This window comes from Diaphorina citri, unplaced genomic scaffold (assembly GCF_000475195.1).
Source record: "Diaphorina citri unplaced genomic scaffold, Diaci psyllid genome assembly version 1.1 scaffold267, whole genome shotgun sequence".
Taxonomy (NCBI): Eukaryota; Metazoa; Arthropoda; class Insecta; order Hemiptera; family Psyllidae; genus Diaphorina; species Diaphorina citri.
The window spans coordinates 233,295-253,675 of record NW_007377704.1 but is presented as its reverse complement, the minus strand read 5'-3'; the positions used below and the strand labels follow the sequence as shown (position 1 = coordinate 253,675).

Genomic DNA, 20,381 nt, shown 5'->3' with positions numbered 1-20,381 from the left:
GGATTTTCCTGTTCGTAAAACAGCTAATTACCCTGGATCCCTCTGTATAACAGCCAATTACCCCGAGTCTCTCGGTATAACAGCTTATTACCCAGGATCTTCCTGTACTTAAAACAGCTTATTACCCCGACTTTTTGCATAACAGCATTAACAGCTAATTGCCACGGATATCTCAAATTTTCGGTTTTCCGTTGAAGATGTGCCAGAAGACATCCAGAAGGAGCTGATTGAGCTTCAAAATGATACAAATTTTAGAATAGCCTGGGATTCCTCTATTACTTTAAAGACACTTTTTAATTTACCTACTAAGAACAGTTTTATTTTCCATCTATCACTTCACTGAAATAGAAAGTAAAAATCAAGGGACCTGACTTAAAATAACTAGGTAAATTATTTTACCTGTAACGTTTTTTACTTCTTATCTCTAGCACCGTCTCTTCGGGTGAATAAAATATATATTCTCGCTAATCAATGCAAAAAATACTGTGCGATGGCCGGGAATCGAACCCGGATCAACTGCTTGGAAGGCAACTATGCTGACCATTACACCACCATCGCACTTGATAACAAGCGGGAAAAGATGCCATTATGAATCCAAATCTTGTCAGACTGGATTTACAATGAGCGAGGATGAGCATGAGCACCTTTCTCTTAACGTAGTGTGACGTCATAGATTTGTTGAGGCAGTACCTATAATAAGCACTGATAATAATAGTGTAATGCAATGCCGATAAATTACTCAATCAGAAGTTAGAGAAATAGAGCGAACAAGCGAGGGAGAGAGGAGGCTAGGAAAAATATCATAATCGGAGTTTGTAGCCAAATATAAATTTTACTGATTTAATATCAATGATAATTGTTCACAGGCCAAAATGAATACGGACCAACAAAACAACAATAATAACAACAACAATCAATCACTTCAAAAAGGTAAGTGACAATCCACATTACAAGTCTCTCCGAATACTAAAATAAAGCGGATCAGTTACGAAAGTGGACAATTTGATCCGAAGCCTATTGAGGTTCGGTGCATTTATCATAGGCCCTATAATCTATATTCTATATGATAGCTAGGTACCTCAAACATCTTCGAATTTTCCAAACTCGAGCAATGAACATAGTCTTAAATTGAGGATGATTATTGTCCAATATCCATTCAGTTCCAGTTCAACATGAAAGTGTATTAGGTCTGTAGTCTGTACCTATGTCAATATTGAGTTCTGCCGCTGATTACAGCTGACATCGCATAAAAAGATGCGATATATTTACATGGATGGCAAGATCATTTCTTGCCATATCTCAATCTATTGCACCAAAAGAGTTAGATGATTCGTAAATATACATATTTATACTTATACACATACGTTCCATACATCCGTGGTTTTCTTGTCAAGGCGCATTATGCCTTCGATTTATGTCTCACATTGTTCTAAATTACTTTGAAGGATAATCATGTTTGACGATGAATCTTTTAATGCGAGACTGAACGATTTCATTATCATAGCTATAATCTTTCATATAAAACAGTAAAGATCTTTTGTCTTTCAGAAACATCTTGAAAAATTATGAATTGATTTTGAAAAATAATCTGATAACCGCAACGTTATTGAAGATTTCTGAGCCATATTTTCCCCTGCTAAAGAAATTGGTGAATCTATTCTTCAGTTATGGGTATCTGAAAGAAGGATAAAAGGAGAAAAAGGAATGATAAAAAAACATTTTTGGAACTTCGAAAATTTAATATTTAGGGGGTGCTTTTATGATTTACGTATTGTGAACTGATCAAGTAGAAAATATCCAAGAATAGGGATCATACATCTGAGGACTTCCATACCCAGTTCTGATAAACGAAAGATAAATGTGTGATGAACGATGACTGTTGAAACCGACTTCTATCCATCATTGGATGTAAACTATCATCCGAACAACCTATAAGGGAGATGCATGCAGAATTCAGGATATATATACATTTCTCCTCTATTGTTCACACAATTTATTTGAGAAACTAGCCATTAAAATACTTTCGGGACCTTTGGTATTTTAACCCGAAAGTATTTTTTGAATGTCCCAACCGAAGAAATGCAGTTATAGTTTTGATTGTATCAGTTAGGAACAGTTCACATTGCATGGTGTAGGGGGTGCTTTTATGATTTACGTATTGTGAACTGATCAAGTAGAAAATATCCAAGAATAGGGATCATACATCTGAGGACTTCCATACCCAGTTCTGATAAACGAAAGATAAATGTGTGATGAACGATGACTGTTGAAACCGACTTCTATCCATCATTGGATGTAAACTATCATCCGAACAACCTATAAGGGAGATGCATGCAGAATTCAGGATATATATACATTTCTCCTCTATTGTTCACACAATTTATTTGAGAAACTAGCCATTAAAATACTTTCGGGACCTTTGGTATTTTAACCCGAAAGTATTGATATTATTTTAATAACACTAATTTGAGATAACATTGCTGCAAATGCCCATAGGGGACAATACATTCAGTGTTATTATTATAATATTTATTTCTCACTCGAAACCTTAACATACATATTTGAAAATAAATACACCAACCTGCCTAACAAAATATGGACACGATTAAGGTTCTTTTGGACACAGTATTCTGTTTATTCCCTCACAAGTGGTCAGTACTGTGATTTTTTCTTCTCCTCAATGATCTGCCCCTTGAAAAAAGTGGGAGACAAAAATCTCCATTTTACATTTTATCATACCATAAACTATGCGTTAAGTTCCTAAACCAGTACCTAGTGGGTCCTTCAATTAATAATTTTATCCGGTCTTTGGATTTGTCTATAATATTTTGAATATGAAAAAACACCTGCTGAGAGTTTGGATATAAACATACATTATTGGCATTGAATACATGGTTAATACTTGATAAGTACCTCCTACTTGGTATGATATGGGCAGAGACTTGGAACTTTATTGCTCACCGCAACTAAACACCTTTCATGCATCTTCAGAAAAATGAAGACATGACTAGGATCCAGTGGTGTGCCTCAAGGGAAAGTCTGGACTCATGTGCCTAAACTGTGGGATTATTAGAGGATCTTGGTAAATTGTCATTGCTTGAATCTTAGGCAACAGTTCAAACGACAAATAGCTTTTCAATTTTAATGTCTCTTTAAATTCATAAAATAGTAGAAAGAGAATAACGGAAAACCTTGACTTCAACTTCTTTGAATTTTTTGGGAGCTAAATTATTCGAGGATGATTATTGTCCAATATCCATTCAGTTCCAGTTCAACATGAAAGTGTATTAGGTCTGTAGTCTGTACCTATGTCAATATTGAGTTCTGCCGCTGATTACAGCTGACATCGCATAAAAAGATGCGATATATTTACATGGATGGCAAGATCATTTCTTGCCATATCTCAATCTATTGCACCAAAAGAGTTAGATGATTCGTAAATATACATATTTATACTTATACACATACGTTCCATACATCCGTGGTTTTCTTGTCAAGGCGCATTATGCCTTCGATTTATGTCTCACATTGTTCTAAATTACTTTGAAGGATAATCATGTTTGACGATGAATCTTTTAATGCGAGACTGAACGATTTCATTATCATAGCTATAATCTTTCATATAAAACAGTAAAGATCTTTTGTCTTTCAGAAACATCTTGAAAAATTATGAATTGATTTTGAAAAATAATCTGATAACCGCAACGTTATTGAAGATTTCTGAGCCATATTTTCCCCTGCTAAAGAAATTGGTGAATCTATTCTTCAGTTATGGGTATCTGAAAGAAGGATAAAAGGAGAAAAAGGAATGATAAAAAAACATTTTTGGAACTTCGAAAATTTAATATTTAGGGGGTGCTTTTATGATTTACGTATTGTGAACTGATCAAGTAGAAAATATCCAAGAATAGGGATCATACATCTGAGGACTTCCATACCCAGTTCTGATAAACGAAAGATAAATGTGTGATGAACGATGACTGTTGAAACCGACTTCTATCCATCATTGGATGTAAACTATCATCCGAACAACCTATAAGGGAGATGCATGCAGAATTCAGGATATATATACATTTCTCCTCTATTGTTCACACAATTTATTTGAGAAACTAGCCATTAAAATACTTTCGGGACCTTTGGTATTTTAACCCGAAAGTATTTTTTGAATGTCCCAACCGAAGAAATGCAGTTATAGTTTTGATTGTATCAGTTAGGAACAGTTCACATTGCATGGTGTAACACTGGTTCTTTACTCGTTAGTGAGACCCGAATTCTTCTTGTTGGCATTCTTTATTAATTGTCTATCCTAAATCTCCACTGCGTCTGTGGTAGAAATATTTAACTCATCCATACCATGGACCATTTCACCATAAGTAGATGGCTATTGTTGTTGAAGTTCTTACACAATTAATTGTTATTCGTTGTGATATATGTAGATATACCTAATGAGCGGCTATCTACTTTGACACTATATCTTCTGCTGTTCAGCGATTTGATTTGAAACTACTCATCTGGTATACTAATATTACTAATTATTAATTAAATATCATGAACTGCATAAGTACATAGACATGTACCATGCACATATTATAACTACCTACCTATCTGAGAGAAGGTAGGTACCCTCTACTGAGTCTACTGTCTGTATCAACATAAGTAGGTAGCTACTCCCAACAATTCATTTAATCCAAATTTCACTTTTTTTATGATCTAACTCAGAACTGAGCTAATGACAACTTTTTTTTTTTTTTTTTTTGCTAATGGATTTTGCTTAAATTTATTTCTTTTGTGTTATCCTTTCACTACGAAAGGAAAACCAGTTGGACAGTCGTCTTAGACGTACCTCTATATTTTTTCTAACTTGTAAGTAAGTATTGTTTAATTGTTTTACTATGGAGGTGTATTGTTAGATTTACTGGGGCCTTCAAACCAAGGTATTCCCTTATTTACTTAGCGAAATCAGTAATTTCTACTCTATCTCCCTATCGTTTCTTTTTCATCTCTCGTTTTCTCTCACCAATAACAGTGAAAGGACTTCAAATAAAACTGACTAGTGACAAATATTATAGCTCCAATGTAGGTAGCAGGAAACTCTGCTAGAGTATTACCTATTCCATTATACCTACTTCTCTGTAGATCCTTTTTGCCAAATTGAATTATAGGGCACCAAGTCCGCGAAAAAAAGTGATTTTCAGAAAATGGCTTTGAAACTTTTCAATGTTCCCGAGATCCCAAGTATGTACTTTCTGCAGTCTGTGGCATATTGAAACGGACCTAATCACTTCGTTTATATTTTTTTTTGGGGGGGGGGGTGGTCCGCGAAGTGATCCTGATTTTCGGAAGTGGTCCGCCAGCCAAGGCTTATTGGGAACCCCTGCTCCAATAAGTGTTTCACTAAAATAATGTTGGGTAATCCACACAACATGGGTACCTATTGGTTTAAATATTATTCTGTTCTTAATATTTGCCATTCCCTAGTTTTTGGTTTGCCAGATGGCCATAAAATGTCATTAATTGTATCTGCTCACATCTCAGTGAATTTTTGGTTGACAACTTTCCCTTTGACTTGTCTCTCTCTCGCTCCCAGTATAGCGTAGGTAGCAGGAAACTCTGCTAGAGTATTACCTATTCCATTATACCTACTTCTCTGTAGATCCTTTTTGCCAAATTGAATTATAGGGTACTAAGTCCGCGAAAAAAAGTGATTTTCAGAAAATGGCTTTGAAACTTTTCAATGTTCCCGAGATCCCAAGTATGTACTTTCTGCAGTCTGTGGCATATTGAAATGGACCTAATCACTTCGTTTATACTATTGCTATTCGTCTGTTGGGTTCTATTTTACCGTTGAATATTCAGAGTTACGATATTCTGTGGAATGAGTATTTTTGGGAGATTTCATACGAAATTCAAATCATATGGGCGGCACTTTGGAACGAGGTCAACCTGTGTATTTTACGAAGTTAACTCTATCAGTCAATGTATACCTAATAAGTACACAAAATTTGGATAATCAGTGTCGTGGATGAAAAGAAGGAATACTTACATGACAGTTGACTGCGTTGACAATGCTGGCATCAGAAGACCTTCAAATGGCAACCTCATTTGATCCAAACAGCTCCAATCCGAAAGCCTGAAAAAACATAATTAAGTAGACAGTAAGCTTTAGAGTTCATTAAATTGTGGCAATCATTAAATACATATTGAGACATTTTGACTATAATATAGTATATGTATGTGAATATATTTTACTTTCGATGAATCCGGCACTGACATTTGGTCTTTGGACAGAGATAAAGATAACGAGACTGAATAGACCCGGTTCCTAATTAACGAATAAATCCAATATAGAGGTACCTCAATAAGATAATATGTACCTCGAATATCTTGGAGTTCTCCTCCTCTCTTTCCAATCAGAGAGAGAGAGAGAGAGAGAGAGAGAGAGAGAGAGAGAGAGAGAGAGAGAGATCTCCGAAATCTACTTTCTGCTATGGGTGAAGCTTTAATAATTGAATATGGGACTTATGGGACTGGGACATCGTTTGGGTAAAATATTGATCGCTAAAGCTTCCTGAGATGTTTTTCTTTGAATAAGATGGGCAAAAAAAAAAAAAAAAAAAAAAAAAAAAAAAAAATCCACTGACGTCTACCAGTCCGATTTTTTGGATTTAGGATTTTCGTTGGCATACTTTTGTTTGATTCAGTGGTGTTCTATTTCTATTTGCTTAAAAAAAAAGCAAGAATATCAAAAATAGCAACCCATTTAACTTTGAGCAATTTCTGTGTAACTCGGGTTCTCATTCGTTATGTCAGACTTTGTCAGGAAAACTTGCAAAATTTCTAATGGTTTTGAAGGAGATTTACTAAAGTCGTTTTAACTCCTCTTACACTAAAGTATGCTATATGTATCTACATAAATACATACCTCTACCTACACATCACACGTATTAGCAGTAAAGAACTTGTATTTTAATGATCCAAATATTTTCTTATCTAGCCTAGCCATCATTATTAGATCTTGGTAGACCAAATAAAAGTACTGATTTTTAAGTAAGGACCCATAAAAACACAAAATCAATATCAGAACTTTATTTAATACTTTTACCGACAAAAATTGACTGTAAAAAGTGTAAAAACTACCAAAAAAAAATCTGGTGTGAACATCACACGACTTTCTATTACATTAAACTTCTCAACTGTGAGTCGGACAGTTCTAAAAGTTTCACCATTAGATTCGGCGTGAAAAATCCCATGGGATCAACTATTCACATGCTTACTTGTTAATGGTTCACAAATAAAAGGGAAATTCGTTGACACCGGGGAGTATCGAACCCGCAACTTCTCAACTGTAAGTCAGAGAGTACTAAAAGTAGCACCATTCGATTCCGTGTGAAAAATCACATGGGATTAACTATTCACTTGCTTATTTGGTAAAGGTTCACAAATAAAAGGGAAATTTGTTGACACAGGGGAGTATCGAACCCGAAACTTCTCAACTGTAAGTCAGAGAGTACTAAAAGTAGCACCATTCGATTCCGTGTGAAAAATCACATGGGATTAACTATTCACTTGCTCATTTGGTAACGGTTCACGAATAAAAGGGAAATTTGCCGACACAGGGAAGTATCGAACCCGCAACTTCTCAACCGTAAGTCAGACAGTAATAAAAGTAGCACCATTCGATTCGGCGTGAAAAATCACATTGACTAGAGTATTCACATCCGAATGACCAAATGTTTTCGATGTCTCTTACCGCCCACGGCGGCCAATTTTTGGTCGAAAATTTCCTATCTTAAAATACTCCCCGTGTAATGACTTAATGAGGGATCATTAAAAAGTGTCCAAAAATTGAACTTTTTTTTTCTGAAAATTCGATCGCCTGCGGCGGCCAATTTTCGACTAAAAATTTTCTATCTTAAAATACTCCCCGTGTGATAAGGAATCATATAAAGTACCTATGAAAAAAATTGATTTTTTTTTTTCGAAGTTCGAAGCAACATTGACTTTGGTTGATATCTGGATGGGTGACTATCCGTTTTTTACCAAGTTGTTACAGTCGCGTCCTTGGAACATATCGGTATATCATACCAAATTTCATCGCTTTACGACAAACCTTTCTTGAGATATTTTGTTCACAACCTTTTCAACATTTTCCACGAAATGAGGGTTAAGCAACAATTACTTTTGTTAATATCTGGATGGGTGATTATCCGATTTTTGCCAAATTGTTACAGTCGCGTCCTTGGACCATACCGGGATAGTATACCAAATTTCATTTCTCTACGACAAACCGTTTTTGAGATATTTTGTTCACAACTTTCTACTTTTTCCCATTTAAACCTGTAGTACGTACGTACGTTACGTACAGACCATGGGCTAAAAACCACTTTTTTGGAATCAGGGGACCCCAAAACGGATATTTCCACCCATTTCCCGATTTTGAAAATTTGGACCGATTGCAATACTTTCTCATTACCTTGTATAGGTTCCCTATACGTAAGGGTAATAGAAAGTAAATATGCTAGTCCTTCAGTGAGCGCTGAAATTTATGTTTTTCATTATTTTTCAAAAATAATTAGTGCGCGTGTTTCAATGAAATCATTGAGAAAACATTCTCCTGTGAGGTCAATAAATGCTAAAATATTTACCAATGGCAAGAATCTCCTTTATCACAAGGCTGGATCAGTGAAGAATTTTCAATTCAGCTGATAATTCGTAATTTCATTTAGAGAATGTCTAGAGGTGGGTGTATCGTCGGCAGATACATATGTCTAATCAGAAGTGCATACTGCATACAATCTCACCAAAATCTTGTCCTCTAAAATAAAAAAAGAAAGAACCAAATCAATCATATCCATTCGGGAACTTTAAGCAGCAAACATAAAAAAAGCTTGCTTGGGAGGTGATATTAGCATACTGATTTCACTAATTTTTTCATCGTCTTTTTCTTGGATGAACAGGTAAAATATCCATTACAGGATACCATCAGTTGTGAAACTACGGTAAATGTTGAACATTACAAGTTTCAAAATGCAGTTGGCATTTTCACTTAAAAAAAAGAACATACCTAAAATATTTAAAATTTAAAATTTTAAAAAGCGGTTTGCCTTTTTATTAAAAAAAAAAAAAAAAAAAAAAAAAAGAACATATGTATTTAATTTCATGAAGGTATTGATGGATATCATCTGAGACATCCTAAATATTCAAAGTACACACATAAATTACACACATTTGCAAAATTACAAAACTGTCAAATTTTGCAAATTGGTGGGTATTTTAGTTGTTGAGTGAAGAGAGACAATCTGATGAAATTCCAATTCATCAAACAGAATAATACGTTGGACATTTTGGTGAGATATTTATCCGAAGATGAAAATATCACTCTCGTCAAAATGTCAAATTTAGCATTACCCGATTATTTTGTGCCAAGAAATCATCCATCTATTTATCCGAAGATGAAAATATCACTCTCGTCAAAATGTCAAATTTAGCATTACCCGATTATTTTGTGCCAAGAAATCATCCATCTACATAAATGGACGGTTTGGTACCTTGATCTTTAATTTATTTCATGTTTTGGTAAGTACCTACTTAGTCCCATATGGCTATCTACATACATACCTACAGCATATTTTTGGAGTGATTATACATATGTAGATAGTAGATATAATACATGTTCATTATTTTAAAAGTCCTGCAGCCTTAAGGTGCGTCTTTACTACTCGTACATTCGATGGACATCGACCAACCCACATGAAGTAAGTTAGGATCAAAGGGTTCTGGTGGAACGATAGAAAAAAAATCGGATTGTAATTTTAAGGATATTTACGGAATAGGAAGAAACAGATGTTTCATTTTAAATATGTAGTATTACCTACCTATTAGGTCCTATGGTTTTGTTTCTAATAGGGATAATATGGATAGGTACCTATTTATTTATGTCTATTATTAGCTTTCATCATTCTGTATGGCAATTTTGAGACTATTAGATCAAACCTACTATTGAGCATTATACTTCAAAAAAGATAACAACATCTTTTAGAGCTGGTATTAAGTTGTTTAACAAACATATAATGAACATATTAGGACATCATTCACCTGTATACCTAGTTGGATATAAAACATCTTTAGAAGTATTGTTTCTTTAAATCTCTCAGAAAACTCAGCTTGATCAAGAAAAAAAATCCTTCTTGATGGGGGCGTTTCTAAATCAATTGAATGTTTGACGGTGACCCATAATGGCTCCGGCCGAAAATACCAGTGTAAAATGTGTCCGTCCACGGTAAGTTGAACTTGTCGCTTATTAGTCCCTTTATCTGTAGTAGTAAGAGCTGTCTGGCTGAGGGACTATAAACAGGGAGTAGACTAGTCCAAATTTCCTTATGCTATATCAATAGTGAAGGGCATCCACTCGGAAAATTTTGTTTGGCCAAAACCAGTTGGCCTCAAAGCAAACACTCTAAATCTGATTGAGAGGCCGATATTTATTTACACCGACCCCATCTGAACATGGGAAAAGGCGAAGAAAAAGAAGAAGATCTGTAGTTAAACGTAAATGCTTGTCACAAATGTCATCCCTGCTTAATGCACTACGCTAAATGTTATGACTTGACTTGGACTCGAACCACCAACCTCCAGATCCGTTGTCCACCGCGCTCACCACTACACCACTGAGGTTGGTTCATTGCTCAAATGCTGACATTAGGAGAGCTTAGGAATGACGATGACGACAAAAAAAGATCAAATTATAAAATGAGGAAGTAATATCAGATGTGTAAGATATTGAGCATTTCTATGGGATCATACGTTCTATTGAAGGGTTTTCATAACATTCCGATAAAGAAATCTACATAAATAAATAATTATCAATAAATCTCTAATAATATTAATATTTTGATTTTAATATCGATATTATTCGATGAGGAGTGTTGGGGTTAAAAGGGTTTTCATTTATGTTTTTGTTCTAAAACCACTTTACACCACCATTGAAGTAACCCTTCAATACCAAAGCATTTCTGAATGAATGAAATCAGTTTCACATGTTAAGGCATAATTACTAAGAGCATCTACCGTTGTAAAAGTAAATATGTAGTTATGTACCAACATTTATTGATAAATCACATTGAAACCAATACCAAAACTTTTGCCCCTCTGTCAAACTTATAAATACATAGGAAGGGTAGGTAATTAGGTACCTATGAAGTTACATTGTACATTTTCAGGCGTGTAACTATGAACAGGAGTACTGAAAGGTTCTTGGTTCGCTTGACTTGGACTCGAACCACCAACCTCCAGATCCGTTGTCCACCGCGCTCACCACTACACCACTGAGGTTGGTTCATTGCTCAAATGTTGACATTAGGAGAGCTTAGGAATGACGATGACGGTTTTTTTTTTATTTTTTATATGTTTTTTTTTTTTTTTTTTTTTTTTTGTACAGGTACCACCTCATTTTATCTTCCCATTCTTGAAGATTTTGTTTGTTTGTTTGTTAAGAAACATCATTAGTAAACCGATTCTAACGGTGATTGTAGTATTTGGATTTGCGGTTTTCATCATGTCCTTTTTTATTTCAGTGGTGTGGTGTTCTGGTCTGCTAAGGGGAAAGCAAATTTGGGACTGAATCTTTTCGAGAGTAGAAATACAGTCTATCTTTTGTAATTTGCATTTGGACAGTGTTGTCCATTATTCATAATTGTTATCAAGAAGAACATTATGATTAAGCTTTGGTAACAACTCATTTTTCATTTCAAGTTACAAAAGGCAGACTATATCTAAATCTAGAATAAAAGGTACATACTTTCGCGTTCAAGTGTGGGTACTTAGTAAATTTCAAGGAATTTTTCTTTTATAAATTTAGAACGATTTATCATGAAAAGAACCTATCATTTGCTTGTACCTCGTGTTTACAGACCAAGATCAAAATTCACTCTACGTTTCTGAGACGGAATCCTTCCATTTTTCCTCGTTTCTTCTGTCGAACTTTTGTAATTGGCGATTGATACTTTTTAAGGTACCTACCGACTCCAATTGTTCACTGTTCAGTCACTTCTTGTGAGTTCCTCATTTTACTGTCAATTAAAATCAAGTGTACTAAAGACAATAAAACCGTAGTGCGTGCCTAGAGAATTAATGATGTCGTCTTGTTTTATTTAGATACTAGTAAGCTCAATGTTATAACCACCTGATTTTATTACAAGATGCCAAGTGTGGCAAATGCTTAATGTACCTAAATAAAATACTACAGAACTATTAATTCAAAATCTGGTGACTCAAAGGGCCAAACAGCTAATTACCCTGGTTTTCTGTATAATAGCTGATTATCCCGGGTCTCTCTGTATAACAGTTAATTACCCAGGATCTTCCTGTACGTAAAACAGCTAATTACCGTGGATCCCTCTATATAACAGCTAATTACCCAGGATTTTTCTTGGTTCGATCATGTGTTATAGATTATTTTATATCAATAAAAAGAATAAAGATGGGTAATACAATATAGTAGTGGGGTGTCTTGGTTCGATCATGTGTTATAGATTATTTTATATCAATAAAAAGAATAAAGATGGGTAATACAATATAGTAGTGGGGTGAAAAAAAAGGGTTTTCTGTTTATGTTCGAGTGTTGAATTATTGAACTTTTAAATCAAAAAGTATCAGCCTTTGAAAAAAAACCTTTGAACCCAAAGACATGTGTCCCATTGTACCTATTCTTTCCTTTGTCGTTTGGGTGAATATACTTTGGGTGTTTTACTTTCAATGAAATTTATTACTTTGTTTATGTTCGAGTGTTGAATTATTGAACTTTTAAATCAAAAAGTATCAGCCTTTGAAAAAAAAAAAACCTTTGAACCCAAAGACATGTGTCCCATTGTACCTATTCTTTCCTTTATGTCGTTTGGGTGAAGATACTTTGGGTGTTTTACTATCACTGAAATTTATTACTTTTTTTCCTATCTTACGTTGAATTCTCATACTTGGAGGGACAAAAAATAATGAGAAAAAACTAGGAAGTATTTGAACTATTCCTAGTTCATCGGCCTTTCATAGAAAAAAATCAAACAATAAAAGACAGATAGATAAGCAAATAGTCCGATGAGAGTGATGACTTGATGGGTCTAAGTCAAAGTTCAAAGAGTAGGTAAAACTTAAAAGAGGCATTCTTTATCTAAACACCTTTTTACAAATATCCACTTATATATAAGTAAGTACATACGAGTAAACACTCTCATTGCCAAGGTTGTAGAGGTACTGGGACTCGAATCCCTGATCCCCCAGAGTACTAGTCCTATATTTACCACTCAGTTGCGGAGCTATAAAAATTCAAATAATCACATTGTGGAAAGTGATTGGAACAAAATCTGTTGAAATTGATACTTTTCTCTCCATATTTTTTTCAATTTTTGGTGAAATCTCTATTTTCTATTGTGGTTGTGCTGACAAAAAGTGAATTCTGATACGTAGCAATACCTATTATGTATTTATAGATCACATTGCATTGTGGTAATGAGGTCACATTCTTGATCATAATGTCCAATGAAATTGATACCTTTAGAGCTGAGATTTAAGAAGGTAGGATACTTGACGTACACGAAATCGAGTCCCCCAAAAATAATAATTTAGGATTCTGTTCTGACGACCTAATTGCCACGGATATCTCTGTACAATATGTAGCTAATTACCCCGAATATCCTCTATATCAAGACTTGGCAGATTCGGTGACTGCTAAGCTCCCACAACTTTGGGACAACCAAACTCGTCAGCCTCAATCTGCACTCAAACCATTGTTGAGATAACTGGGGCAATTTATGTGCTACCGGTTTCAACTTCTTAATGAACCAGAGGTCCTTCGATTTTTTTTTTTTTTTTCTTTTTTGAGAAAATTTAATTGACCATTAGTTATCTATTAATTGAATAAAATTGTCCCCAAAACTTTAAAAGTTGCGATAGTCCATCTTGGGGCAGAACGTCGTAATCGTAAAGTCGTAAATTCTTTTTGTTTATTCAATTTTGTTCTGCATTGTTTTTTAACGACTAGTCGGAACCATTGATTTCAATTCTGTAAAATGACTATTGCGATGTGCTACTTTTGGCAGACTTTACTCACCATATTTTTTTCAATTTTTGGTGAAATCTCTATTTTCTATTGTGGTTGTGCTGACAAAAAGTGAATTCTGATACGTAGCAATACCTATTATGTATTTATAGATCACATTGCATTGTGGTAATGAGGTCACATTCTTGATCATAATGTCCAATGAAATTGATATCTTTAGAGCTGAGATTAAGAAGGTAGGATACTTGACGTACACGAAATCGAGTCCCCCAAAAATAATAATTTATTTAGGATTCTGTTCTGACGACAAAAAAACTAGTAGACACCAAATAAAAAGAAAGAAAATATCTATGCGAATCTGTGATTACAAAGAAAATATATGATCATATTGAAAGTGCAAACTACAGGCACAATATTTCTTGAAGTGTTTATCCTTGATTTTAACTCCTTTCAAGTTTTCTTCCGGATTTTCAGGCCTTGAATAAATTACACGACCTTAGGTACAGGTACCCTTACAGTTTTCCCAATAGAAAATCTATAGTGAGAAAATATTGATAAGTTCTCTTGAAAATTTAAAGATTTATTTTTCTTGAAATCATTAATCCAGAAAAATATTCAAATATTATGCAAAGTAAACAAGGACCATTATTTCCTATTATCTTTAATGGTTTGTAATACTGAGACTCGAACCCGCGTTACCCGCGTAGTAGTTTCAGTGATATATGACATTGTTTAAGATCATTATGCTTTTGTTATTCAAGTACAGACGTTTTCAACGAATAAAAATAATAATTTCTTCGGGTAGGTGAAGTGTTCTTCCTGAATCCAGATAATACTCATAAAAGATCAAGGATCAGAAAGAAAGACCGAAGGACCACAACTGTTCGGGAGAGCAAGGACTATAGTTAAGATTACAGAATTAGAAAAGGAATTACCGTGCACGCGAGTAACTTGAAGTTAAAGATGATGATTGATTGATCTGATCACAATGCTAGTGGAATGGCCGAACGGCGACTTGCGACTAGTTCCGGTTTTTCTTTTCCCCCATCTTCTTGGTGTAGGCGGGAGGGGGAAAGAACAGCTGATGCGCGCGCGAGATAATGTGCGCGCGGTGGAGGGTGTGTTCACACGGTTTAGGATCGGAAAGGGAACCGAGAGTGTGGTCGCCCTAACATACCCCCCCACAGAATCCGACAGGATTCTATCGTAGGTGAAGTGTTCTTCCTGAATCCAGATAATACTCATAAAAGATCAAGGATCAGAAAGAAAGACCGAAGGACCACAACTGTTCGGGAGAGCAAGGACTATAGTTAAGATTACAGTTAGAAAAGGGAATTACCGTGCACGCGAGTAACTGGAGTTAAAGATGATTGATTGATCTGATCACAATGCTAGTGGAATGGCCGAACGGCGACTTGCGACTAGTTCCGGTTTTTCTTTTCCCCCATCTTCTTGGTGTAGGCGGGAGGGGGAAAGAACAGCTGATGCGCGCGCGAGATAATGTGCGCGCGGTGGAGGGTGTGTTCACACGGTTTAGGATCGGAAAGGGAACCGAGAGTGTGGTCGCCCTAACACAGACAACAGTTTTGAGTTATCCTTAAGACTAGGATAGCCTGCTTAAAACTTTCAAAATAGACGCAAAGACAATCATTGCAAACCTGGATAACATAGATCTCGAAATTTTGACATTTCCATGGACATTGCAAAAGCTTGGGAGTATTGGGGACAGAAATCAGAATACATAAGTGCTCCTAAAATAGTCGCGTTCTTATCAAAAAGATTGCCGAACTTGAAGGAAAATGAAAATGTCCGAATCCCGAGTACGACATTTTGCCTCGAAATGACCGTTCATGTAATAAGCGCAGAAAACGAGGAAAGAAAAAATGTCAGGCCCCATACATAAAAAAAAACTGGTCTCCTTCATGTGCGTGAACTGAGATCTACAAAATTCCATCTTTGTATCGAAATATTTTTACCGTACAGAATTTTTCTGCACAAAACGGCTCCTGATTAAGTCCACGATCAAATTTTAATGATTTTAAACCTGTAGGGCCCAATTAAGCAAGTGAAATTCGCAAGCATACAGTCTCTTTTACTTGCTTTAATCAAGCATTTTTTTCTTTTTCAAATAAATTCAAATTAAAAATTAACGAACTTATTTATCTGTAATCTTAGTTAGGTAGGTACTTAGTTAGGTACCTACCTTAGTTAGGTACCTACCTGTGTCTATTTTGACCAAAAGTGTAAGGTGCTACACTTACATTCTTGCTACACTAAAATGTAATGCAAATTTTCTATCGATTTGGTTCAGGTCTACGGGCACTCAAATGGATGTTTGGTTCTTTTCAAACAAACTGATTTAAAAAATCAAAGAGGCCTACTTATATCAGATTCATTACAAAAAGTGAACCTACCACAATCATTGCCACACTAGTGTTTTTCTTTACCAGTGTGCAAATTATGCTCACGTGAATTCAAATTCAGCGAGCGGAGTTTTCCTTCCGCCTACTGTTGTAACTTTGGCATCTCCACTACAGGTCCACACAGAGTCGACCGACCATCGATCGATGTCGACTGACACTTCCACACTGCCTCGGCAATATAAATTTTCCTCGTCGATCGACATCGATCGTGATCGACGGCCCGTCGACTATGTTTAAACACACCTTAAGACATCTTGATTGATGTCTCAGTTACTTTGTGAAGGTCCATGTTGCTAGAGAGAGAGACTGATATTGATAACTTTTACACCTTAAGACTCTAACCTGGCTTGTTTCAGCTATTGAAGAGAATGGCCACCAAACAAACGGCGCCATCTACAACAACGGAACTCCCCGATCTCATAGTACGAGCAGTAACTCGCTTTCCCCACCGGCAGGGGCGCAACCAGCCATGCTGATAGTGCCCCATCCTCTCACCTCAAACCAGAAGGAACACCATGTGGTGACCCATAATGGCTCCGGCCGAAAATACCAGTGTAAAATGTGTCCGTCCACGGTAAGTTGAACTTGTCGCTTCTTATTAGTCCCTTTATTTGTAGTAGTAAGAGCTGTCTGGCTGAGGGACTATAAACAGGGAGTAGACTAGTCCAAATTTCCTTATGCTAAATCAATAGTGAAGGGCATCCACTCGGAAAATTTTGTTTGGCCAAAACCAGTTGGCCTCAAAGCAATCACTCTAAATCTGATTGAGAGGCCGACGACAAACACCGACCCCATCTGAACATGGAAAAAGGCGAAGAAAAAGAAGAAGATCTGTAGTTAAACAGAACTTGAAAAAAAAAAAAAAAAAATAATAATAATAATAAATAAAAAAATGAATATAAATAAATAAAAAAAAATCTTTACATGTATGACGTTTGCTAAAGCCTTCGAATAAGGCATCTTATCTTGCTCTTTAAGTTGTATGACTATACGCCCTTTACGATACAGAAACAAACTTTACACTACTTATAATGAACATTATTGCTGATAATACTATCGAAATTTGAATATTTAGTATAATCAGTTTGCAAACAAGATTTGCAAGGTATAACAAATGGCAGCATAGAGGGTGCAAAACATCTTTGGCTCTTTGTTGTGCAACATGTTTCTTTTCACTCTTTATTACACAAACATAATGGATAGATTGCAACTAAAGGTATTTTTCAATCAAACGAAAGAAAAGAATAGGGTGCAACATGCAGCAAATCAACGAAATCAAGGTAAGTGAGATTTCAATCTCCTGGAAAATTGAAAGTTATCCTTGATGTGCACTTTTATAGGTGGTTCAGTACCTATTTAAACCAATTGAAAACGAGAAACGATAAAGATAATTTATTCATTAGTGTCACTAGCAGTACTAAATGTATGGCCAATTTTGTCAATCCCCCATTTATGTGTGGAATATTAAGGTGCAAACTTACTAGGTGTAGTACATCGTACTACACCTAAATATAAAACCCTGTAAAGATTTAAAAAAAAAACTCAAACCATTTATTACTTTGATAAATTCAAATTAAATAAAATTGTATTATAAAATGCAATTCCTACCTACTCACAAGGAAATGAATTGCAAAATCCAGAAATGTTCATTCCTGCAACGTTATAGCTCAGACAACACCTAAATTCGGAAACTAAAGCTCATTTTCTTATTCAACCTGATATTATGCTTACCATAAAGTCCATTAACCAAAGACAAATTTGAAAATATTAAATTATGTGTGTTGTAATATTTTAATAAATCTTAAATAAATTGTAAGAAGGTGGGTGTGTACTTTTATCGGAAGTAAAGGAATCAAGTTTTCTCTCACACAGAACTTGAATCATCCAGTTTCATCTCAAGGACCCTGTAAGCATATTGAAAATATTAATTCTGCACTTATCAATTTGATCACTAGAAAATTAAGTGAATAAATAGCTGGACATCAACTCCCTCTCCCCTCACCTATATCTATTCTTTATTTACTCAATATTGTTACACAATGCTTTGTATATCATACATATTGTATGCTATGATTCCTTTTGTCATGCTAAAATTTAGAAAAAAACATTCGTTAAACGACATTTAAAAGTTTATCGACAAGTAGTAGAAGGCTTTGAACAACAATAGTTTGCTAAATTAAAATTTCAGAGGTCTATTATTATTTGAGAACATTTAAATATTGATTGAGAACTGGCTTCTGAGACCATCCATGAAAATAGAAAACTGGAATAAGCTACACAAACAAAATATTTAACGATCATGTGATTTATGGATAAATGCTTTAATTCCAAGTTCCATCTTTTTTGGAGCTTTTTCGTTTGTCCGGGAATCATAACCCAGTATAGAGTATAGGTAGACATACGAAATATTTTAATGCATCAAAATATCCATCTGATACTGTCCAAGTGTATAGAAACACGAAACCTATAAAAATGAATATATTGCGCGCTCTATAGGAATCTGTATTGTAAATCTCATTATTGAGCCCATATTTTGCTACCTTGATAAAAATGATGTTTGATGGTGTGTATCATGCTTGAAACTTCCCTTTAGCGCTACAGATAATATGTACTATGTATTAAGAATCTGTTGCCAGTGCGACATTTAACCATTAAGGATTCTATGAAACTTAAATTTGGCAGCATTTCGTTTGACGCCCTTACTGCCTTGCCAAGCGGTGTGGACGCAAATGCCGTCCCTACCAAATAACTTAACCACCAGAATGATAGAAATCGTGTTCGATGGAGAAATAGGAACTTTTAACATCACTATGTATGTATATGTAACATCACTATGTATATGTATATCAACAATCAAGTTTCATGTGCAATATTGTATAATTGTATATGTAGGTGCGTTTGTTGAGTAACTTGTGTTTGCCAGTTGACCTGGCTGTACAAAAAGAATACCTACATAACATTGAACAAGGAGCAGACTGCAGACAGATAGCTATCAACTATCAGTACAACTTACTCGAACCAAATTATAAGAATGAACATTGTATCCAAGATGATAGTGGATATTGGGAACACAAAGTTTCTGATCCAATTCAGAATCTTATAAATTTGATATCCCAAAATATTTCAACGGATAGATCAAATGTTAGAGACAAGAATACAGAGAAGAAAAAAAACCAGTTATCAGATTTAAGATATTTTATGATGAAAAAACAGGTTCTCTATTCTTTGTGTGATGCTCTTAGCGAAGGACCAGTTAAATAATTCGATCACAATATACATTGTTCGACGTTTGAATGCTAAAATCCAAGTTCGCGTATTTCAAAAGGGACGTTTCATTCCAACAGGTAGGGGGTGGATTATAAAAGATAATAAAATATAGCCCATTGCGAGGGTCGTATCCCTTAATATCTTTTGATAAGGTGGATGAAGAATTTTGCATTGCATAACAGGTTCTGGGGCTCTGCGCAACGAAATACCTGCTAACAGCTCTCGTCTATAGCTCACATGGGACATATCGTGAATCAAACAATGAACCTTTCTCCTCGGCTATTGAGAATCTTGAGCTTGATGATTTTTGCGAGCAACAAATAACCGACATAACGAATTTTACCAATCACTTGACCAATCAATATGGCTCAATACAATGAACTATACCTCACCATTGTTCATCAGCAAAATTGGATATAGGAGTTAAGAGTAGATAATCTGCAATCAGTGAAGTTTTTAACGGTACAACTATGTTCCTTTCCAGGACATGCTAGGGTGAATTTCAACATGAAATGGTGGATGTGTCACAGTAACTGAATGTTATAATTATGTATTGTGATATCATTTCGTGATTTTAGACTTCCACAATAGGTACATGCCTACTCCAGAAGCTATGTTGAACTTGTATCTCTATTTTTGAT

General features: G+C 35.2%; 1 protein-coding gene, 1 long non-coding RNA gene and 1 other non-coding gene across 5 annotated transcripts in view; 1 reads left to right on the top strand and 2 right to left on the bottom strand.

Moving 5' to 3' along the window:
• Nucleotides 1-486: 486 nt before the first annotated feature.
• Nucleotides 487-558, bottom strand: Trnag-ucc. The gene has a single exon. It is a non-coding gene; the product is annotated as a tRNA-Gly (tRNA).
• A 215-nt stretch (nucleotides 559-773) lies between these two features.
• The window catches only part of LOC103506860 (zinc finger protein rotund-like), a 52,816-nt gene continuing 33,208 nt past the window's right edge, over nucleotides 774-20,381 (top strand). The window contains exons 1-2 of one of the 2 annotated variants that reach the window (XM_026821831.1): nucleotides 774-930; nucleotides 16,830-17,047. In XM_026821831.1, coding sequence (XP_026677632.1) covers nucleotides 873-930; nucleotides 16,830-17,047 — 276 coding nt within the window. In that variant the 5' untranslated portion in view covers nucleotides 774-872. The remainder of the gene's footprint in view (nucleotides 931-16,829; nucleotides 17,048-20,381) is intronic. The other variant, XM_026821829.1, reaches the window with a different exon arrangement.
• The window catches only part of LOC113466431, a 37,618-nt gene continuing 35,411 nt past the window's right edge, over nucleotides 18,175-20,381 (bottom strand). For both annotated transcript variants that reach the window (XR_003390822.1, XR_003390821.1), the window contains one exon: nucleotides 18,175-18,377. This is a non-coding gene — a long non-coding RNA (uncharacterized LOC113466431). The remainder of the gene's footprint in view (nucleotides 18,378-20,381) is intronic.